Source organism: Pieris brassicae, chromosome 8 (assembly GCF_905147105.1).
Source record: "Pieris brassicae chromosome 8, ilPieBrab1.1, whole genome shotgun sequence".
Lineage (NCBI taxonomy): Eukaryota > Metazoa > Arthropoda > Insecta > Lepidoptera > Pieridae > Pieris > Pieris brassicae.
The window spans coordinates 8007751-8032638 of record NC_059672.1 but is presented as its reverse complement, the minus strand read 5'-3'; the positions used below and the strand labels follow the sequence as shown (position 1 = coordinate 8032638).

The 24888-nt window shown below is 37.9% G+C and overlaps 1 protein-coding gene and 1 non-coding gene across 3 annotated transcripts in view; both read left to right on the top strand.

The window, feature by feature from the left end:
* Positions 1-256: 256 nt before the first annotated feature.
* Positions 257-24888, top strand: part of LOC123713829 (Golgi-specific brefeldin A-resistance guanine nucleotide exchange factor 1) — a 44120-nt gene continuing 19488 nt past the window's right edge. For both annotated transcript variants that reach the window (XM_045667710.1, XM_045667709.1), the window contains exons 1-20: positions 257-770; positions 1361-1479; positions 1821-1929; positions 2043-2210; positions 3844-3943; positions 5083-5279; positions 5720-5891; positions 6692-6860; positions 7918-8538; positions 9032-9182; positions 9755-9951; positions 10692-10900; positions 11374-11539; positions 12375-12603; positions 13701-13849; positions 16327-16453; positions 16791-16915; positions 18111-18238; positions 19707-19929; positions 20792-20927. In XM_045667710.1, coding sequence (XP_045523666.1) covers positions 470-770; positions 1361-1479; positions 1821-1929; positions 2043-2210; positions 3844-3943; positions 5083-5279; positions 5720-5891; positions 6692-6860; positions 7918-8538; positions 9032-9182; positions 9755-9951; positions 10692-10900; positions 11374-11539; positions 12375-12603; positions 13701-13849; positions 16327-16453; positions 16791-16915; positions 18111-18238; positions 19707-19929; positions 20792-20927 — 3796 coding nt within the window. In that variant the 5' untranslated portion in view covers positions 257-469. The remainder of the gene's footprint in view (positions 771-1360; positions 1480-1820; positions 1930-2042; positions 2211-3843; positions 3944-5082; positions 5280-5719; positions 5892-6691; positions 6861-7917; positions 8539-9031; positions 9183-9754; positions 9952-10691; positions 10901-11373; positions 11540-12374; positions 12604-13700; positions 13850-16326; positions 16454-16790; positions 16916-18110; positions 18239-19706; positions 19930-20791; positions 20928-24888) is intronic.
* On the top strand, positions 2705-2837 carry LOC123713876. Its single transcript, XR_006754241.1, has one exon. It is a non-coding gene; the product is annotated as a U11 spliceosomal RNA (small nuclear RNA).

Below are 24888 nucleotides of genomic sequence, written 5' to 3'. Positions count from 1 at the left end.
TAAGGCCAGTTGCACTCCATAAAATTATGTCAATTGTATTTATGTTTCTGTAACGATGTGTTAATAAATAAATTAATATAATACAAACTATTTAAGTAATTATCTTAATAAATTGATCTCGTGCATTTTAAGTTTGTTTTATAAAGCTTCCAAATAAATTTACGTTGATAAAAATTGAGAATGCTGCCATCTACCGCAGTAAGGCTATACCAAATATTTAAGACGTCAGTCGTCAACACGTAGGTCATTGTTTTTATTTGTCAGATGTCAGTGACGATATCGAATTCATACATTCTTGGTTTTATGAATTCGGACTATTTTTATAGATTTTATATTAATTTAACCAGCCTTTCCTCTGTAGATGAGTGTGGTGTCGTTATACGTGCCCTCAAATATGTAACTGTTGAGTCTAGTCCCAGAACCAATGACCAAAAATTTGTTAAAAGATTTTGGATAAAAGTGTTCAAAAATGTCTTTACCCGGGAATGGAATCTTTGTGGTCCAGGGCGAGATGGCTATGCTGGTCACCGCTATGCGAAGGAGTGCACGGTGGGGATCCCACTCTTTCCCAAACGAAGAATACGATATGCTCATGCGAACCTTTCAAGACCTGAAAATAATTTTGAATCAAGTCGATGATCTTCGTCTATTAGATCCTGGAACATATTTAAGCCCTTTCTTAGAAGTGATACGAAGCAAGGAAACAACTGGACCCGTCACAAGCTTAGCACTATCATCTATACATAAGTTTTTATCATATGGGCTGATAGGTAAATAATTTATAAATATCAACTTTATGTTGTGCTAAGTTCAGTTTTAACAGAGTCGTTAATTATTTAAATAGAATAACTAATCAAATAAATGTTGTCTTTCTATAATCTGAGATCTAAATTGAACAAGATTTAAGATAAGAGCAATTACAACATATTAGATTTCCTAACTGTACGAGCCAAGGCTGTACATTATGCTCACTCTGGCTTTCTTAGTTTATAAGCGTGATGATCCCTATGTACGTGCCAAGGTTCGTACATTCTTGCTCATTTACAAGCTTGACAAATTCCTATGTTTGTATGTGCCATGGCTGTACACATCGATCACTTAAAAGCGTGACGATTTCCCAAATCGTCGGAGTTACACCCCGAGAGCATAGCCAGACGTAGGCACTCTCTTTGACTGTTAAATTGTATTAATTCGGTATATAGCTATTAGCACGTCATTATTTCGCGAGTGGTAAATATAGAGTAAATCAATAAATCTCTATTATTTGAAGCATCCCGTTGACCCAGGAACTGTACACTAACAATATTAATAGTAAATGCTTTTGTAAGTATTAAATTATTTGTTTATATTTAAATTATAGACCCCACACACCCAAGCGTTCCTGCCACAGTGGAGGATATAGCAGATGCTGTGACACATGCTCGGTTTGTTGGCACAGACCACTCATCGGATGGTGTTGTTTTAATGAAAATATTACAAGTAAGTTAGTATAGGTCCTGTTAAATTATAATTAAAAATCATATAATTAATTCTAACATAAGAACTTTTTGATACCATTGTTATGATTAAGCTCTGTAAGTAGGAATCCTGAAGTTAGATTATGTGTTCAAATTTTTTACTCTTTTCATAAAACATGCTCTTACAACATCTTCTACTAGTACAACAAGTACTAGTGTTGTACTAATCAACATGTTTTCAGATACATTGTAATAATGTTTTTAAGGTATGACCATAGATTAAACCCTGATAATATTTTGGTTTGGTTTGTATTTATTATGTTAATAATTTCATAAATACAGTATAATCAAATATTTTTTTAGGTATTACGAACACTAATGCTGAGCCCTGAGGGTGCCATGTTAACAGATGACAGTGTTTGTGAGATTATGCTCAGCTGTTTCCGAATTTGCTTTGAAACTAGACTTACAGGTAAGATTATGATGTAATCAAGAATGCCTTGGTTTATATTTTGGATACATTTAATCCAACATATGCTGTAAATTATGAAAATGTTTAATTGAGAAAAACATTTTTTTACTCAGAGCTTCTTCGTCGTAATGCTGAACAGTGCCTCAGAGATATGACGCAGCTTATATTTATGAGACTACCTCAGTTCTCTCCTGAAGATAACAATACTTTTACCACTATTGGCTTGTCTCTAAAGCGAAGAGATAAGGTTAACAAAAAGAAATCCCTTACTAATGCTCACAGTAAGTAAATGTTCCGATTTTACAGCTGTAATTAAGATTTTAGTAAAGTTTTGAAATTTATATTAATTATTTGTATTGTTTTTTGGGTGTGTTTCGGCAATTTATTAAGGAAAATGTAGTTATGGTAACAGTGATTTCATTGCACTTTCTTTAAACTGCTTAACTTATTTGTCAACTTTATAAAAAAACATTACTAACTGGAATAGTTACATTTACATTCGGTTAAATCCCCAAAAAAAGTTACTTAAACTATTTGAAAAGTGACTGATAGATATGTTAATTCTTACGTCCAATGATTGTAAGATATTCTATGTCGTACAAGCTCAGGAGTTATTGTAATGATTTAAATTATAATTAGTCTAAATTATCATAATATTTGATATCCTTCATAATGTGTTTACCTTACTCGCCACGAGATGGCATTATAGCGAGTTAAATCGCGCTATCGCAGTATATGAGAAATATTATGTATGTTTCACCTTGGTGTCAATTTCTAAAAGGGTGTTTACCGCTTGAATGGTACGTGTGCCGGTTTCCGGCGCGCGGGGTATGGTAATCAAGACATACTCAACACATAATTTTTGTTTCCGAGAGGCAGTTGGATACCACCTATGTACCGGCGCCTCCTATTAAAAATCCTTATTTTTGGCCGGTCACACGAATCAGTTTAAATCAAGAAAAGTATTATTATTCCAAATTTAAAATGTTTATCGATTATCTGATAATTTTTAATATGTTGAATAAGAATATTACTCTTGTGTAAGGCGAAACAAATAGAACAACAATTGTGTTTTTACTTATTTAGCCTTCCACCGAATAAGCAGAGAGACGCCTGTATAACTAAAGAATGTAAATAAAAAGATCTGAGCAGGAAATGAACGCATCAACGTACCAAATCCTCTTGTTTCCATTGACTTCTGTATATTCTTGAATATTTAAAATATGAATATTAGTCGAAGTCCGACACTAAGGAAAGCGAAAATTTAATTTAACCCCATTTGATAGTGCTGCTTGACTGCTGTTGACAATTTAAGAAAATACCATACATTTAATTTTTTTTGTTTTATTTATAATATAATTCTTCCGTATCGCCTAACAGTCGTGATTAGTTGAAAGTACAATGAATATAAATAAAAAATAAGTTAATGATAACCAATATTTTTGGAATCCAAACGTACGCTTGTCCGCTCTGTGAAATAAGTGTACGCGTATTTATTTCTTTAATATATTTTTATTTGTTGTTGATGTTGTTATAGTCTTTGAGTTGTACTTACTAAAATGGATCTGTGCTATCTAATTGGGATTAAATTATTAATAAAGAAATCTAAAATACTCCATGTTGTGGATATATCTCCTCGTTTCGTAGCCTTTATTTTAAATACGTTCGTTAATTTGAAGGAAGAGTTTACCGTTTCGACGCGACGTGTTGAATTATTTTTTAAAAACAGTTACGAAACCCACGATGATTTCGTAGTGGATCTTTTTACATAATTTTTGTTGTCTATCCTCAAGCTATTCTGTTATTATGTACAGACACTAATGAAAAACCATGAAATTATAATAAGTACAAAGATTCCTTCCAGAAGGAGCCCAATTTTGTTTTATATATTAATATTATGCTTCTAAACATTAGGTACAAACTCGTTGGACAGAAAATCGCCAATTACTGACGCTATGGCAAATGACACCCAAACCGATACCGAAGCGAGTAAGGTCCCAGTTCTCAAACAAAGGTAAGGTTGGAGAAGTATGTCTATGTGTATTTTAATAATTTTTAATATGTTTATGTTATATTCTGATATAAATTAATAATCATTAGGTTACATAATTAAATTAAAAGAAGGGCAACTGGCGGCCCTATCGCTTTCAAGCGATCTCTTCCAGGTAACCACTGCGAGAAGAGAAAGAAGAAAATATGTATTAAATTATGTGTCAAAAACCTGTTAAATTTTGATATATGGAAAAACCACAGTAAACATCTTTGAGGTGATATTCAGAAACGAGATTCTAGCTAAGTGTCTCTTTCATATCTGTATCCACTACCGTATTTACCATGGAGAGTGTTCAGAAGAGTTGTTCTGGTGAATACCTGCAGTTTTTTCCGCAAAACCACTATGTGGAACCAGCTGACCCCAGACTATATCCGAACGAATTCGACTTAGGGTCCTTCAAGAAAAGAGCGCACCAATTGTTAAAAGGCCGGCAACGCACCAGCGTTCTGGTAATTTGAATGTCCATGGGCGGCGGTATCACTTACCATTAGGTTTCCTGCCCAATTGCCTCCGATTACATTGAAAACAACCTATTGGATTTTGACAAACGAAGTCGTAGTCTCGTTTCTGAATCTGATCGTGGCCGTGAGCACGTGATTTCAGGCAATCTATTGAATTACTGAATTACTACATATAGTAGTAATTATATTTGTTTTAAGATAGTATATTTTCATAGATTTAAATATAATGGTAACTTCACGTTCAATTAATAGATTATCTTTATGTCTCTTGCAATACTTCTAAAAAAAAAAAGACGATCTTGTAGACCCACCATAGACCAAGCAGCTTTAGGAAAGGAACTTGTAGAATCGAATGTACTACAAATCTTTGTGGTCGAAGTTCAAACCACGGCTGTGGCTGTGACGTTCTATCTATGGCCGCATTTAACACTTGCTTGTTCTGTGAACGAAAACTTCGTGAGGAATCCCACGTTTTAAAGCCAAAAAATCTACGGCGTACGTCAGACACAGAAGGCTGATCCTACCGGCAATGATCACGAAACAGAAATCTGAAGCCAAGACCGAGGCTTTTAGCGCCACTGCTTTACATAAGATTTCGTAAAAACCTAAACGTTTTGACATTTATTATTCGCTTTTTAGTCAAGACAAAGATGTAATAAATGAAGAGGAGATAACAATAGAACCGGACGAAATTAAACCAACGAGTAAGCATGGACGCCATTCTTCCATGGACTTGGCTAATGGAAACACACCTATCAGTCAACTTCTAGAGAAATGTGTCAATTCTCACGAAAAGGATGAAGTGACTACAGGCGATGCAAAAGAGGGGGTTGAAGGTGAGTAAGGTCATATTGTTCACATCCTCTGATTGATTTATAATAAGTAATAGATAACTTTTAAATAATAATATAATAATAAACTTAATTTGCCTTGTTATCTGTGATGTGGTTACAAAAAATCGAATATGTAGGTATAGAAAATCCGAAAAATATTGCTTTCGAACTGCAACAATAGTTCAGTTGGGTTAGGTTAGGTTTGAAGAGTAAGAAGACCAGATTAGAGATGTGACACTTATGTTATTATCATATCGGACATTATCGGACGCGAGAACGTTAAATTACAATTTATGAGTGTGGTAAAAACTAAAGGGCTCATTTAAGCGTGCGATGATTGTTTACGCTTCTAATTTTTATATATATATATATACAATAATATATAATATAAATACTACAAACATATATATATATATGTATAATGTTATATTTAAATGTTTAAGTGTCAGCCGAATCGCTCGAAGCCCCGGAAAGTGCAGAAAGAGATGTAAAGCAAGACAATGCAAAAGAAGAAAAAGTTGAGGAATATGTCAACCATCGGGGTATAAGATTCATGGCCCAGGATGATACTAACCTGCAGCCGTATGGACTTAGCTGCATTAGGGAGATATTTAGGTAAGTTTCAATTGAGTAGAATGTAAAAAACGGGAGATGAGTTGCGTAATAAATTAATTCCACCCGTATCACCTGGACGTTCGTAGTTCTACAACTGAGCGTTTCTTAAGGCAGTTTTTGCAGCGCGCCACCACTATGTGGAACCAGCTGCCCACTGTACATCCGAGCAATTGGACTTAGGGTCTTTCAAGAGCGTACCAATTCTTAAAAGGCCGTCAACGCACTCTTGAGCCCTCTGGCTTTGAGTGGCATGGGCGGCGGTATCACTTAACGCTAGGTGCACGGCCCGTTTGCCCACTGTTCTATGAGAATAGTTATAACGCTTTTAAGTGAATGGTAAGTGGAAAGAATTATTACACAAGAACAGAGTCTTCCCTTTAAGAGACTGTAAGTAGTGTTATTAGACACTTTCCTGTTAAATATCCTTGATCAAAAATTTATAAACTATAAAAAGCACGCCCTCTTGGAATATTCCTATGCCTAACCAAATTCCTTATTATAACAAAATCATAACACCTGTAAAATATAAACTTGACTTTGACTACTGGTTATAGGATTATAATACTTAGGTGGTTCACCGTACATTGTCACACGCACACTACTTTTAACTGCTTCCTAAAAATTAACTTTTAATTGGAGAAAAAAATGTGTTTTTAAGTAAACTTAATAGTAATCAATGTTATGCAGTAAAAAGCTCAAGTTACATGAACTTTCATGAGCTTTTGGTTACTAATACTATTACTAATCTAGTAATTTCATATTCAATAAAGATTTAATTCCAAGTAATGGCGATATTTCAGGTTCCTAATATCTCTATGTAACCCACTGGACACTCAGAACACGTCGGCGATGGTACACCTGGGGCTGCAGTTGGTCGGAACTGCGTTGGAAGTGTCGGCCGATAGACTAGCACAATATCCGTCATTGCTATATCTAGTCAAGGATCCGCTTTGTAGGAATTTGTTGAGTGTAAGTATTATATCTATGATCGTATATATAATATATATCCCCAAGAGGAAGTAGGACGCCCCAAAGAGGTGGATAGAACAAATACAAGCGGACGCAAAAAGCTAATGGAGAACAAAAGCCGTAGGGCTATATAGTTGGAAAGAGCTGCAGTTCGGTACTGATGGTACCTAGGATATATAGGATATCCAGAAAAAAAAGTATGAAATGTACATTTGTAATGATTGAAAATTAAACAGATATTAAGATATATCCCGATTTGGTTTGAACTAATTTATGTAAATTTCAGTGAATAAGTCTACGTCAAATCATTTATGTCAATTAGGCCTATTAGAATGTCACTTTTGTAAGTCAAAATTACAAGTTGAAAATATTTTAAAAATTACTAGTTATCCCCCTTTAAAAGGTTTAATAAGAAGAAGAATGGGCAAGAAACTCCATATTTACTCTTTTAAAATAGTTTTTACGATATTTTGTTTATTGATTTTATAATTATATGTGAATACCGTGTACCTAGGCAAAAAACTACTATACTAAAATAAAATAGACACATAGTGTTACTCAAAGCAATGCAGCTGATAACTAAATTATTGTGTATATACATGATGTTCACAAGGGGAAGTAGGTGGTGATTTAATGTTTGTATCTATTCAATTATATTATATCAAAAAGTCAAAAATCATTTATTCATATATATAATGTACACTTATGAACGTCAAAAAAAAGACATTAAATGCTTCTAATTTTAGAATTACTGCCAGTTCTCAAATCAAGGGCATAGAACGGAAGAGAAGAAGCGGCAATAAACTCTCCGCCACTCTTTTTAATCGCCAAGTGTGGTAAAACAAAAAAAACATCACATACATTGTTAGTAATAAATTTTATGTCTATGTCTACACGAAAAAGTCACCACAAGTAGCACGACTTATTGATGAATAATGCAATGATAAATGCGTTGCCAGCACTTTTTCTAGTTCCAAGAATGTGTGTTCGTATAATATCATTCTGGATTTCTAGTTTTTAGAAAATCGGCTTGAATGCGATACTGTATTTGTTACAGCTTCTTGACACCGAAAGAATATCAATCTACGCCCTGGATTTACAAATCTGGTTCCTCCTCTTCGAAGCTCTTCGCATTCACTTGAAATTTCAAATGGAAGCATTCTTCAAGAAGATTATAGACATAATATCCACGGACACAACCAAAGCCATCTACGAGCTAAAGGAAATCCACCACATCACGTTGGAGAATTTGTCCCAGATATTTAGAATTCCCGGCCTCTGTACGGAGATGTACTTAAACTTCGACTGCGACGTTTACTGTATGAATGTTTTTGAGGAGATGACGAAATTGCTATCGAAGAACGTCGTCTCTTCCACGGCGTATAACATCCACTCGTTGTCATTGGAGGTGCTGATGACGATCATTGAAGCGATCGAAATGGGGACGAGCCAAAAGGAAAGGAGTTTCGAGGAGAAGCTAATTGTGGAGGAGAAGGGGGAGTTTGACCGTGGGGGACATGTTACGTTGGAATTGGGGGGACTGGATGATGTGTCGGTCGTCAGTGATCACGTGACCCATGATATTAGTCAGTATTTCGGGGGAAGAATGGGGAGACATAAGCCGACGATGGAACTGCCGACGGAGGCCGAGTTGGATAATATCAAGAATTTGAAGAAGGTAAGTTTCTACTTCAGCGAGATTTGTATTTGTTTATTGATTATGTAATTGTGGTGTATGTAATTTTGCGTGGTTAAAGACAATCATCGGTACTGTCAAATCCGGTATATTCAGACAGGAAACTGTCAAATTTCATTAAAATCGGTTATGGAGAATTGAGATCGTATCTATATACCTAGGTAAATGGCTCACTGTGCTGGCTCTGCGATCCTAAAAGTGTCTTGACATCCGAAACGAGAAACTTCCAGCGCTCCCTGTGCTATACCACCTCCCGTCAATGGCTGGCCTGCAACTTCAGCAAGTCTTCCTCCACTCTGTCGATAAAGCAGTACCTAGGCCGACCCCACATATTTATACTGTAATTTGTCCTAGTTCCTCCGCCTAACTTCTGCTCTTCTCTAGCTACGGCTACCGTCCAAGCCTCTCAGCAGTATATTAAGACAATTGGTTATTAGTACACTAGTATATTATATATTACACCATATTTTTTCAGTGGGTTACCCAAGGCACAGAGCTTTTCAATCAGAAACCAGAACGCGGGATAGAATACTTGCAAGAACACGGCGTGCTGGCAACACCACTTGATCCAAAAGACGTTGCCACATTCCTAAGAGAAAATCCTGATTTAGACAAGAAAATGATTGGTGAGATAAAACGATTTAAAAATGCCTGTGAAAAATTTCTCAAATATTTAAAAAATGTGATAATATATGTACATGTGATAATGTATGTCTAACTTAGTTAAGTTAGTTAAGTACTTAGTTAAGTAGGGAGTTCCCTAACAGTGTCTGTTAAGCGGAAGAAGCTGTTGTTGTGTTTTCTTTGTTTACGTACTTTTTTCACCCTTATACACCAAATTTAGATGGCTATATTACGTGGCATGTTATTTTATTCTATTTATTTTAACAACATTAGTACAAACAAATTGACGTACATACAAAAAAATAGTGATAATCAACAAAAAAACTATTTAAAAATTAACCTAGTTGTATCAAGAAGTGAATTATTGGTACTGTGTCCTAATTCTTGTCTTAGCCGTAGCCAGAGAACCGGTTATATAAATACATATAGTTTATTATATTGTGTCAATGTGACAGACAACAACTTACCTGGCCCAGTCGACGGCGTGTGTCAGCCACAGAAGGATGATCACATCTTGGCTATCACACACAGAAATCTTCTCTTAATATTCTTAAAAGATTTTTTTTTTTTTTAGGTGAATATATATGCAAGCGTTCGTCCCGTGGAGAAGATGACGACGGACCGAGCGTATTGACAGCGTTTGCGGACAGTTTTGATTATTCTCAGCTGCGAATTGAGCAAGCTTTGCGGTTGTACCTCGAGACGTTTAGGCTGCCGGGAGAAGCTCCGCTCATTTTCCTCGTTATGGAGAAATTCGCTGAACGATGGCATGTAAGTTGTTTTATTGGAGCACCAATTTTCTACTAACGACAAGCATGTCGTTAGTAGAAAAAATATTTAATTTATAATTGTATTGTCTTTGGTTAACATAGCTTTTACACATTGAAAGAAAACAATTTCTTAACCGGATTAAAGATATTTGTATTATCATAAACTTATAATTATTTACATAATTTGAAATTTTAAATTTTCCGACATTTTCCGAATGTCTAAAGTATCACAGCTGTAGAGAAAGTTGTGTTATTTGTATTTATTTCCCCGATGTTGGTATCGACTAAAAGATAAGATAAGTTTATAATAATACAAATAGCTTTAATCCGGTTAAAAAATTGTTTACTTTTAATTTATAATTATTTATTCTTTAAATTTTTAATTTTTCTTAAATTCCCGAGTACCCTCAAATTCATCGAAATCTGGGTAGATTTGATGAGTTAGGCTAGTGTATCTCTTACATTGTAATAAGAGTTTGTATTTTAATTTTATTAAACAAATTATTCCTAAGTACGTAACATACGTACATACCTAACGTATAATGGAAACTTTCGTTTGCAACGCTTTTGGATTTATTTTAAATTACAATATGATATTAAATGGTGTAGCTAAACCAAATTTAATTATTAACATACAATCAAGGTAATGTCGGAATCTTTTTTCATTGATCGTATTTTAGATTCTACGTAACTCTCAATAAATTTTCGCCTGTTAATTTAAGAAAATAAATGTGTTTACAGACAACGAACGGATGTCCGTTCGCGAACACGGACGCGGCTTTCCGACTCGCGTACGCAGTTATTATGCTCAACATGGACCAACACAATCACAACGCGAAGAAACTCAACGTTCCAATGACTCAAGAGGACTTTGTCAGAAATCTTCGTGGGTGTAATGGTTCAGGAGATTTTCCTACTGACATGTTGAAAGAGGTGTTCCACTCTATCAAGTGAGTTATATGGCTTTCCTGAGTTGGTGGATATCTAAATCCAGACAATCTTCGGCTACCCTTGAGCATTCTAATAAACGATATTGGTCTGGATATCCATAGATTATAGATACTTTGAATTCGATTTTCTATTTTAAAAAAAGTTTCTCTTCGTGTATGGTATTTGCCTTTAAAAATGTATAAGTGTGCCGAGCGTTGGCAAGCTTTTATAAATAAATAAATATGACACAAAACTATTAGTATCCATGACGCTGAAACGCGCTAATAAAGTTTTTCTGACTGCTAAATATTTTAAATCTCCTTATGTTTTCTTATTCTGTACGTGCAATCATAATGGAGCACGTGAGGAAACTCAAAGATCGACACGATACAGAGATATGGGTGATACACATGAAACCAAGAAAAACCTGGCGCACATAGAAAGTAATATAGCCGGCGTTTGAACGCACGACTTTAAATATATTGGTTTTCAGAAATGAAGAGATGGTAATGCCAGCGGAACGAGTGGGTCCAGTCCGTGACGCGTATTTATGGAGAGTTCTTCAAAGAAGAGGAAAGACTCCCGCTGCAATATTTCGCCTGCTTCCACCTTTTCATCCACATCATGCGAGGTTGCTACCTATTGCGTGTCCGCCTGCTGTAAGATATTTTTTGTTATATTACGCCAGCAATAGTCAAATCTGATTTATTGTGATAAAACAATATCATAAACACTACTTACACCTATTCACACATACACGACACGCGTAATACTACGCGAACCGTCAGTGTCAATGTTCAAATGAAATATGTACAGCCACAGACTAGTCGATTCGACGATGACGTATCCTAATACTGTGTTGAAGTTTCATTTCGTCGGCGACTGTTTATGATCTAAAAAGATTCGATTCAATATTTTTATTTGTTTTATTTAAAAATGATAAGAATGTAAAAAAAAATGACGTTTGTTTACGTGCTTATAATCATAGTACGTCCGACGGACGCCATCTTGTCTAAAGAAGCGTTTTGGCGGGTTTTTGAAATGATAAATTTAATCTTTTTTATTTAAATTTTTACTTAACAGAATAAAACATTTTTATGATTGATAAATTACAGAAAAAGTATCCTATTGTCAATTTATATTTTTTTGTTTCAAATAGATGAAGGATGTCATGTCCATTATTAATTATACGTAAGTCGTTTCTTATTCCATGGATATTAAAAAAAAAACAATGGCGCTACAACCTTTTAAGTCTAGCCCTCAGATGGATGTATGTTTCGTCATAATTTGTCTATCCAATAGGCAATTTGATGATCAGCCTTCTCTGCCTGATACACGCCGTCTACTTTTTTGGGTGTAAGGCGAACCAGTTTCCTCACAATGTTTTCCCTCACCCAATTATACGTTCGAGCCAATGATACGTTGATATTAGTAAAATATATAAAGTAAAAAATATTAATCACATATATAAAAAAGCTTAACGTAAAATTTTAGGTAACAGCCTTATCAGCAGCGTTCGAACGCTCAACACCACCAACAGTGGAAGAGATAGAGTCAAATGCTCGCGATTGTAGTGCTCTGATATCTCTGAACGGCTTAGAGAGATGTGCGGCGTTGGTCGCAAGACTGCCGGCAGAGACTTTGACGCTGGATACCTTGCTGCTGACTCTCTGCAAGTTCACGGGACTCTTGGCTCCTCAGCACGCTTCATATATTGCTGTTGGTAAGTTTAAAGAGGTCATTTAGTGGTATTAACATTTATTTCGAAACCGTTACTAAACGAATTTTTTTATTAAATATAGTTGTTTAAATCATGTTTGTTGCAATGTTTTGTTTAAATCATCAAAATCTACAGAAATAATTAGATATGTTTATTTAATTTCCAGTATTTTGGCAGATGGCGCTAAATTTAAACGTTACCAAACTGAAATTTAAAACATAATTATTAGCGAAATCGTTACAGTTATATATATTTGATAAAGTATGTTTTTTTAGTTTATTCACAGTTTATTTTTTATACGTAATTAATGCTAGAGGAATATTTTTAGTTGAATTTAATATTTAGATTTTTTGTGTAATTGACTTGTGCATAAAATTATTTTAAAATAAATTATAATAGTCCTTATAATACCTAGAATAAACTTTAACATAATTGAAAAATGATGGTGAATTGAAAAATGGTTTCAAAAGTGTTACTATAAAAATGAAAGTTCCTATAAAAATTTAATCATAGAAAATATTAAATTATATAACTGCACATCTTACAACAAGCCGACTACTTAACAAATAAGCTCAAAAATATCTCAAAATTTTTATAAAGGGATAAATAATGATGCAAAAATCGTAAAATTTAGTCTTTTTGTTTCATAACGGTTTCGAAATCAAGGTGCGATATGTACCTGTAGAATACAGTGAAACCTCATCAAGAATTTTGTACCATTTGAAGAGGGTTTCACTTATCCAGTTTTCCAATTGGACAGGTTAAAATTATAGACATTTTGCAGATGTGTTAATATTTACGTTTGTTCATTTTGATAATGTATGTAGGTATTTCTGTAATAAACAAATATTTTGTACGCTTTACTTTAAGATCGAAAGTGTCGTACTGACAAGCAAAGCACATGCGAAAGAAATCCAACACACGTTTGTACACTTCGTAATATGTCATAGCCGCATTGTTCTCCCTCTTATACAGAGGATTGAGTTACAGAGTGCCAATTGCAGAGGTACATCGTAAAGATTCTAGATAGAAATCTCATTTAACCAGGTTTTTTAATAAATTGTTACAAAAACCATTTTATTTTAAATAAATCTTAACAGGGGTATCTCTCGGCCAGTCAAGTAAAGCGCAGATGGCGTTACGTCGCGCGTGCGCAGTTTGGGCCCAACACGCTGAGTGCGTGCGCACGAGTTGGCGACATCTATTGGAGATCACCAATACGTTGTATATAGGACGTTTATTGCCTAAGGTAAATGTAACGGTCTTGTCCACAAATAACCGGCTTTTTTTTCTTATTCATACTTTATAGCCAAGTAGGTGATCAGCTTCCGTTCCTGACGCGTTGTTTTAGGACTTGTTAGGTCCCTAATGTTTCTCACGCAATTTCATTAACCAAAGTAATGTTTTCAGTATCTACATCTGTCTCTTTTCTACACAGCGTTAACTCAATTGTAAAGAAAGAGATGAAGGGCAAAATCTGCACGATGTAGTACGTACTAGTTAGTATACGTATAAAAAACTGATGTAAACATTATTGCTACTTTAAGTATTGGTACTTTAGGTAGTATTGTTTAGGTTGATTGGTCCTTATTTGGTTAAAATAAAACTTCCTAATAATTCGTTGAGAAGAGGTGAAGATGGAATGTGGAATGTTTTTAATTTTTAAAAACTGTAGATTTATATACAAAAATTATCCTACACTGGCCACTAGTGGTAACATGTGGTACCAAGATGCGAAGGGTGCGTAGACGATAAAATCGAGGCGCGGCAAAAAGTTGTCCTTGGTTAAAATAAAACTTCCTAATAATTCGTTGAGAAGAGGTGAAGATGGAATGAGGAGAATGGATGTGGAATCAAGATGGAATGTGGAATCAACGAATTGTCAACGCCCCGTGGTGCGTGCGTAACACTACCATCGCCAGAGACCTTCGCATAGAGGATTTGCACACACGCATACAACGCCTGTCCAGGGGCATGTTCGACAGAGCGGACCACTCCCGAGTGACGCACCTAGCCGACATTGCTCCACACCACACCCGTCCACCCGACCACAAGCGCCGTTTCCCGCGGGAAATCTTCAGCGCGGTACCGCAGGCGACCAACACCCAAACCAGCGCCCATCACACCCTACCGGTTGTTTAAAAAAAAAATATTAGGTCCTTATATATAAAATTGGCGTTTTGTATGGGAGGAACAAAAAGTCGAATATTTTTAAATATAATATATTTAATTAATCAAAGTATGAACCATTGTTTTCTATCTATCTATCCCTTGCAAGAAGTTGTCCAAATTTCGAAAAAAATGGTAATCTGTTGGACCTTGCTCCTCCTCCGGGGAGTACGGAGGATGTCTTAGACATTCCAATTGAAGCTCTTCTAATTTGGTAGCCGTCTGTTGTGTAGTGTGTGGTCTAGCGTTGTCGTGAAGTAGCAGTGGCGTGGAGCGATTGACCAGCCTAGGTTGTTTAGCAGCTAGCTTTTCCATCATGGTTTGCAATTGCTGACAATAGACATCTGCCGTAATAGTCTGGCCAGATTTGAGAAAACTGCAATGAACAATACCGGCACTAGTCCACCAAACGCTTACAAGTAACTTTTTTGGGGTTAATTTTCGCTTGGGGCAGGATTTGGCTGACTGGCCAGGATCCAACCATTGCGCTGAGCGCTTCCGATTATCGTAAAGAATCCATTTTTCATCACAGGTAATGATTCGGTTTAAAATACCTTCATTATTGTGCCGGTTCAGTAATGTAACGCAGCAGTCGACGCGCATTTGCCGGTTTGCTTCAGTCAATTCGTGAGGTACCCACCTTTCAAGCTTTTTAATCTTCCCAATTTACTTCAAGTTAATTAAAACAGTTTTATCACTAACCCGCAGCTTGCAGCTAACTCGGACGTGGTTTGCGATGGATCCGCTTCCACAATAGCCTTCAATACTTCATTATCAACTTGGGTCTCAGGCCGTCCACGGGGCTTGTTCTGCAGGTCGAAATTTCCAGAACGAAAACGTTGGAACCAAAAACGAACTGTGTTTTCTTTTGCAACATGACCGCCATACACATCATTCACCCTTCGAGTCGTTTCCGCAGCACTAGTGCCACGGCGGAACTCGTACTCGTAAATAATGCAATACTTTAAGTTTTCCATTTTGTAAAATGAGTGACGCAAACAGAAAAAAACAAATGAATGACGGTCATCGAAGCACAATTACATGAGTAAATAGCTGTACAAATTTGAATTTGAAATTCCTAACCAAAGAGGAGGTATTTGAGGTCAAAGTAGCCAGTACGACAAAACGCCAATTTCATATGTAAGGACCTAATATAAAAGCAACCGGCTCAACCTGGGCCCCGCCCAACCCCGACACCACCTCATCTTAGTGAGGTGCGAAAAAATGAAACCCCGCGAAAGGAGGCAACTCCCACGCGGCACCCCGTGCAAACTACGACGCGGGATTGATATCCAATAGTTGTCCTTTTCTGCGCGCAACCGTCGAAGGGTACGAACGTGTTCTTCTCAGAACAGTTCGATATCGTGGTCTAACGATAACGCAATTAACTGTTCTTTTCAGAACAAATTATTGTTTCATGACGATAACGTTTACAACTGTCCTTGTCAGGACACATCACTCTTTCATTACGACACGTACTAATCACCTACAGTACTATAAGAAAATATTTTACCACAGAAACTTATAGAAATAACAATTGAATTTTGTTTTCCCCAGTGTTTAGTAGAAGCAGAGGACTACCTGTCGTCTACTGGAACAGTATCTTTAGTTCGGGAAGCGGCACGTGGATCAGAAAGCGGTCTACTCTCTAGTATCTACTCGTACATAGCGCTCGGGGAATCTGGTAAGTTTTGTAAAGAAATTACTAAAAATTCAAATTGATAAAAAAAACTAAATTTTTTATGACATGTCATGACAATTTACATTTGACTTATAGACTATACTAAGTGTTACTATAATCATAGTTAATTTAACGCCTATTAGGGCTTTTAAATGTCGGTTTATCTTTCAAACTCAAAATAACTCTATTTGGTTGGTAACCAAGTACACTTACACAACAAAAAAAATGTTAAATTGATTCTAAATTTAATGTTCGCAAGTCACGAGCGTAGAGCGAGCGAGAACTGTCAAGAAACTCTCCGCTCTCTCGCTATATTAATTAATTAACAAATTATTTATAGGTATTCGTGCACCAACACCCCACGAGAAAGCCTTGATAGATGCAGCAATGGAATGTGTGGGGTCCTGCAACTTCCCGGGCCTTCTAGTATCGGAGACGAAGTTTTTGCCTGTCGAGAGTTTACAGGTATTTATTGTGCAATTATATGTGAAGTTAAACAAAAGAATTTACATAATCTAAACCATTCTACCTATTTTATTTACGCTACTTTTATTATATTTTATTTCTCTGAATTCAAAACTTCAGAGAAATTTAAAAATGGCCTTTTGTAAGGCATTATGCTCTCTCAGGCTTTATTAGTGCAATAAGCGTGACGTTGACCTATACTCTGATTTTTTATTCCGTAGAATTCTGATATGTCAGAGATTGCAAACCTTTTTGGCCGGGCACATTTTTCAATTTTAATACGAGTGAACATCTCAGACTTTCCATTACTTTACACTACATAATGATAAGTTTTAGGAATAAAGAGTCACTGGGGTTGATCACGAAACGTTACGGCGTGTTTCATGGGGGGGGGGGGGGTCAAGATTCTCCAAACATTGCGCGACGTAATACTTGAACGCTCCCTAAGTCAATATTAAGGTTTACGTTTTTGTAGGTAAAACATAAAAAAATACGTAGCATTTTACTGTCCTAAATTTTGTCAAATTTTGTCTCTTTGTCGGTGGAGAACTTTTTTAGTAGCAACACTTATGAAATGTCAGAATTCTACGGAATGAAAAATCAGAGTATAAATCGTTAGAGTTACGGCTTAAGAGTATTACCAAACGCAGGCACTCGTCGTCGGTGTTAAATACAAAGTGATATCCTCTATTATTTCAAGCATAATGGGTATCCTGGGTCACCCAGGAACCGTACAAAGTTTGGCATATATTATATAATATACACCTATAATTTTAATACAGTATGGTGAGAGGACTCTCAGCTTAATACTTCTAATTACATCCATATCGCAGGTTCTTACCTAGTTTGGAAACCAGTCTCCCAATACCTTCTCAACTGTAATCTTATTTATTGTTGTAAATGTTATATGGGAGAAAAAAAATCTGGGTCCTAAAAATCACTTTATTTGACGCAAAAACAATTACATTTTGTACTTATATTTTAAAGGTTGTAAACATACAATAGGCACCGAATCGTTGAGTTACACTATTTATTTTGGTTAACCTCGCACATAAAATAATTCTATGAGCACTAGGATTTAAACTGGGCCCAGCTAGTACCTTAAACGTTAGTTCTTCTTATACCGGTGTTATACATTTATTATTCCCAACAAAACAAAGATTCTGTTGTGTACATAATTTCTATATTGTTTTAGGAGTTAATTCACGCAATGATAACGGTGGGAACTCCAGCGGATTTCGACAGTTTACAGCTGAATCCGCAATTGGAAGATATAACGATATTCTTCTTCGAGCTGCTGGGCCAGACGCTTATCCAGAATCGGTAAGTTTATATGTTGGGAACAGTCTATTTGATTGTTAATATAGAAATATGACGTGCGAAGACTAGGTGGCCCAATGTGGATGCGTAAAGCTAGAATCAGAGGACAGTGGAAGCCCTTAGAGGAGGCCTATGTCCAAGGACAAGCTGTATAACAAAAATCTACCGGCTCGCCGATTAATTATTAGTATTTATTTTTTATTTTTAGTATTTCACATTTTTTACGTAGTATTAGTCATTACAGCAATAAAGGCTTTTATTATTATTATTATACTTAGAAATATGTATGGAATACTGAGACATTTTGTAAAGTCGTTAATAAATTTTTTTATGATTTATAATTAATATTTTTTACAAAAAATTGAAGGTGATATTTCGCAAGTTCAAGCATCCGAATGTAAAAGCGGGTCATGCGTTAGAATGACATCAGGTGTTGTCAGCACGAAAAACTTCTCTTAAGTTAAAATTATCTGTTTCTAAACCGAAACCGAATTATATAATTTTTTTCTCAATTTACAGTCTATACCTTTAAGTGGCTACTGCGGCACGGGTTTATTACAAATATACTGTTTTGACAAGAACGAATTTTTTTTTGTCGTTTTACAATAATAGTGATAAGTTTACTAGAATAGAACACATGCACAATGTTAATAACAAACGCAGGCTGCAATTTCCCTGTACTAGTAGACTATCTAAAGTTAGTAATTCCTTTTTGGGAAATGGGATACTCTTCTTTAATATAATCCCAGAGGCTCTTTTATCTCTGCCTTTTAATAAATTTGAGAAATGTATTAAAGAAAAGCTGTGTAAAAAATTGGTTGTCTATAAAGTCGGTTTACAGACGATAGTTGAACGTGACAATGTCATAAGAAAATACCGAGTTGCTTTTTCAAAAGAAAATTTTAATTTTATTTGTTTGATATATATTTTGTATGGATATAGAGGAGGTAAATGGAAATCACAATTGAATTGATCAACTTACATTGATTACGCATAAATACAATTATGTAAATTTTCTTTCATCTCTCACTCAAGTAGGAGAGAGACATGTCGAACGCTGACGAACGCGGAGGTCGATTGTGCCTCTCTGTTGCTCGTTCCGCGCTCTCGCTTGCACTTCAAGCCTCAAATGGAACGCCTCAGAGTGAGGTAACGCCGCATGCGTCATGTTTCGTGCGTGCAGCCGGCTCCATCGAATTATAAGACGTTGTCACATCAAAAGCCTACAAAAAGGGCCTGGGACTAGAGTTAGACAGGCTACTTCTAATTAAATTGCGATATTTGTTTTAAAATAAGTGCTGTTGATGATTTGCTATTTTAAAAGAGTACCGAGAGTTACGCCGGCTTTTTCTCTCGACCTACATCCTCTGTCTTCTTTGCCGATGAGTTGGAATGTCTACTTATTTAAATTTAATGACGTGGTATAAGTGATGCTTGTATCTTATGTTCCATAATAATAAAAAAATTCTAGCGACCGCCTGCTGGCCGTATGGGAGGAGTCCGGTCCACATTTAGAACGAGTAGTATTCTGGGCGGCCAGTCGCGGTAACTACGCCCTGACCCGCGTATTGACAGCACTTCTGCGAACAGCTGCGAGATTGATGCGATGCGAGTTGTGCGCGCCCACCGTTCTGCTACACCTGCAACTGCTGTTCCGTTTGCCATATAAACTATTCTACCAGCAGGCTGATGTGGTAAGTTTTAAGCTCTCCGGTCCCAATATCTTGATGTTTTTATTACACGGAGTTTATGTATTTGATAGACGTTTTTCTTTAGCAGTTCACACACATAGATCTGCCATTCTAAACCGATTCAATCCTTCCCAATCAATTTAATTGATAAAAATGTTTCCATTGTGAGTTTGTGTTGAAATAAAACAAAAATTGTTAATTGTTTCATTACTAACAACTATTAATTTATTTCTAAATAAAGATAAAGTGTCCAAGAACACGCCTTTACTCTTAATCTATGAAGAAATTCAGCTTTTTATAGAAAAAGGTTAATCAATGGCGCTACAACCTTTTTAGGTCTATGCTTCAGATTTCTGTATCTGTTTCATGATCATTAGTCAATCTAAGAGATATGTATGTGATCAGCAACCTGTACCTGACGTACGCCGTCGAGTTCTTGGATCAAAGGCAAGCCGGTTTCCTCACGATCTTTTCCTTTACGATTTGTATTCTTCTAGGTATGTAATGTGTTAAAAACAGAGCAGGTTAAAACATTCTCTCATTATTTATTTATTTAATTTATAAAAACTTGCCAATATTCGGCACACTGATACATTGGTAATAGACGACCACAATATAAAATGTTTAACGTGGCAAAATTAATTACAAATGTGTGTAATACAAAAAAACTTGGCGATTAAAAGGAGTGACGTAGAGTTTATTGCCAGTTCTTATCTTCCGTTCTACGCCCTTGATTTGAGAACTGGTAGTAAATGTAAAATTAGAAGCATTTAATGTATATTTCTTTTTTTGACGTTCATAAGTGTACATTGTGTTACCTATATGAATAAATGATTTTTGACTTTGACTTTATACCGTATTTCAGATATCGTGTGGCGTATACGAAATAGTGAAAACGTCAGCACAGAACATTCACAGTGGCGCTGAATGGTCAGCCTTACTTTCCATACTCAGTGCTGCTGGAGCTGGTGCCTGGCCCCGCGATGCTTCTTTGCCTTCCGGTGAGTTAAATGTTTTCTATGACGAAATATTTATTTTAGCACGCGAGCAGAGAAGCTCAGAACATGCCAAAGAACGCAGAAATTATAAGAATTTTGTAGAAAAAAATAGAGAAAGAATTTAACCCAAAAACATCCAAAACAAATCATAGTCAGGCTTAGATTTGTCGAAGCGAGAGGATGAACTCCAGACTTTTTCGGCGTCGGGACGTGACGACCCCATCGCCCACTGGTGAAATAACCTGTGACAGAGGGTATTTCACCAGTGCAGTCAGTCAACCCCCTTCCTAGTGGGAGTGCCATGCTGTTGCTTTCGGGCTTCAGCCAAACGGGAGCCCATCAATTCCCCCCCCCCCCCCGTATATGAAGATGCAGTTTAAACAGAGATTACCCCAGGGGGGTACCACACGTTTCCGCTGTGGAGAATCCCCCTCTGAGCGTCCATCATCGGAACAATCAGTATTCGGTGGTGGATGCACAGGCTGCCCTTCGTATTCTGGGGTAGGCAAAAACTTTAACTTTAGGTTTCGATCTCGGGGCAAACGGAAGAACTTCGAAACTGCGAAGCCGGCCTTATTCTTCCTTACTGAGACTCAGATATCCTCCCCGGCTGATACATCCTACCTCTCCTACCCGGGGTACAAATTGGAACATTCATTTGTGCCGCGGGCGGGAGTTTGCGTGTACGTCGGAGAGGATATCTGTTCTCGTCGCCTCGGGTCGCTTGAAGGAAGGGACCTGGCTGCGCATAGACTGCGATGACCATCCGCGATTCTACGCATGCCTGTATAGTTCCCATAGCGGAAATACCGAAACTGACCGACTCATTGAGCACATCTAAATGGCTACAGATTCCCTGCTCGAAGGGGTTCCTACCTCTGAAATCGTGATACTTGGCGATTTTAACGCTCACCATGCCGATTGGTTCGGCTCGGAAACCACCGATCACGCGGGAAGATCCTTTCACGACTTTGCTTTAGCTTACGACCTGTCACAAATGGTCCCTGCGATTACGCGAATACCAGATGTGGATGGTCATAAACCCTCTTTGTTGGACCTTCTGCTTACCTCACATCCGGAGACCTCTCAAGTCTCTGTTGACCCGCCATTGGGTTCATCGGATCATTGTGTGGTCCGGAGTACTGTGCCTACTACGCGCCCTCCTCGGCCCCGTTTTTCGGGTTGTCGCCGTATTTGGCACTATCGGTCAGCAGATTGGGATGGGATGCGGTCTTTCTTTGCGTCCTACCCTTGGGGGCCTATGTGCTTTTCGTCGGAAGCTCCAGATTCCGTCGCTGCCTCTGTCGCCGAAGTGGTTCTGCAGGGCATGGAACTCTTTATTCCATTTTCTGCGGCGCCGATCGGTGGCAAGTCACAGCCCTGGTTTAAGCGTTCTTGCAAGGCAGCATCGCGTCGAAAGCGAGAATGCTTTAATGCATGGGCGGAAGCGTAGATATCTCGTGATGCCAATACCAGCGAATATAAAAAAGCATATAACTCAGCCTCCAGGTCCTTCAAACGGGAAATCGCTAAAGCAAAGTCAGAGCACATCGCCAGATTTGGCGAGAGATTGGCCCAACTCCCTTCGGGGACTCGAGCCTTCTGGTCTCTCGCCAAAGCTGTACAAGGGAATTTTTGTCAGCCATCCATTCCACCCCTGCACAGGGAGGATGACTCGCTCGCCCACACTGCGAAGGAGAAGGCCAACCTCTTGGGCTGTCTCTTCGCGTCCAACTCGACTTTGGATGACCGAGGGGGATCACCACCGACGATTTCGCGGTGTGATTATTCAATGCCGGAAATCACATTCCGGCAACGTGCTGTTCGCAAGGCACTATCTTCCTTGGACATTCATAAGTCGAGCGGGCCGGATGGTATCCCTCCAATTGTGCTGCGTACTTGTGCTCCTTAGTTGGCTCCGGTCCTGACGCGCCTATTCCGGTACCTGTACTCGCTCGGCACTGTCCCGAAGTGCTGGAAGACCGCTTCGATACATCCGATTCGTCCAACTGTCGTCCAATAGCTATAACCTCCTTGTTCTCCAAAATAATGGAATCCATAATTAATGGCCAGCTCTTGAGGTATCTAGAGGGCCACCAGCTGATTAGCGATTATCAGTACGGCTTTCGTCGTGGTCGTTCGGCTGGTGACCTTCTAGTATACCTTACACATAGATGGGCAGAGGCAATTGAGTCCAAGGGGGAGGCGCTAGCGGTTAGTTTGGACATAGCGAATAGCCTTAGCCTTCGATCGGGTGTGGCACAAAGCACTGCTCTCGAAGCTTCCAGCCTACGGGCTTCCCGAGAAATTATGCGACTGGATCTCCAGGTTTCTGGCCGATCGGAGCATCAAGGTCGTCGTCGATGGAGCATGTTCCGACCTTAAACCCGTGAATGCTGGGGTCCCACAAGGCTGTGTTCTATCCCCGACCCTGTTTCTTCTGCATATCAATGACATGTTGCAACTTAGCAACATTCATTGCTATGCGGACGACAGCACTGGGGATGCTCTTTACACTGGCCGGGCAGGTATTTCTCGGGCAGTTGTCGATGAGTACCGGAACAAACTTGTGTCTGAAGTCGAAACTCTACTACGTGGAGTCTCGGACTGGGGTAGACTAAACCTAGTCCAATTTAACCTCAAGAAGACACAAGTTTGCGCGTTTTCCGCGAAAAAAGTACCCTTTGTCGCTACTCCTCTTTTCGAAAACACTCTTCTTGAAGCCACAGCCAGCATCGGAATACTTGGCATTGACCTATCGAACGACGTTCAGTTTCGCGGTCATTTGGAGGGAAAGGCTAAATTAGCCTCCAAAAAGCTTGGTGTGCTCAGCAAGGCGAGACGGTACTTCACTCCGGGCCACCGCTTGCAACTCTATAAAGCGCAAATACGGCCCCACATGGAATACTGTTCTCACCTCTGGGCGGGGGCTCCCCAGTACCAGCTCCATATCCGTACCGTATCCAACGAAGAGTGGTTCGAATCGTCGATGACCAATCCCTCTCCGAGCGGCTCGATCCTTTGGCGTTGCGTAGAGATGTGGGGTCACTCTGCATCTTCTACCGCATTTACCATGGAGAGTGTTCAGAGGAGTTGTTCGGATTAATACCTGCAGCTGAGTTTCATCATCGGACGTCGAGGCAGAATACAAAATTCCACCCGTATCACCTCGACGTCCGCCGTTCCACGACTGAGCGTTTTTCAAGGCAATTTTTGCCGCGCACCACCGCTATGTGGAACCAGCTGCCCACTGAAGTATTTCCGAACCAATTCGACTTAGGGTCCTTCAAGAAAAGAGCGTACAAATTCTTAAAAGGCCGGCAACGCACTCGCGAGCCCTCTGGCATTGAGAGTGTCCATGGGTGGCGGTATCACTTAACATCAGGTGAGCCTCCTGCCCGTTTGCCCCCTATTTTATAAAAAAAAGACTTCTATGGTTCTTTCTTATATTTAATTAACTTTATTTATTTACGCTTCGTTGCACATAATATAAAATTGGAGGGCAACTGGCGGCCTTATCGCTTTCGAGCGATCTCTTCCAACCACTTTGAGAATAGTTTTTTTTTTATTAAATTTGATAAGGTAGGCAAGAAGTGCAAAAATACATATCACACATAGTTATTAAGACAAAACTAAACCGGAACAAAAAAACAAACTAAACTAAATAAAAGGATAGATGAAAAACAAAACGTAAAAAGTGCACATGTGTCACGACAATTTAAGATCAGTCTCACATCAGTTAGTAAGAAAGTTAGGGATACGATGTGGACAGGTAATGTTTGTACAGAAGAAATTTAAAGGAAGATAGAGAAGGAGCTAAGGGAGCGTTCAAGTTAATATTACATAACGAATTTTAGGGGCGGGGGGGTCCTCTTGTAAAACGATAGGATGCTGGGCGAGGATTGAATTACGCGTTATTGATATTATTTACGACTTTCCAGTACTTTACACCACATAATGGTAA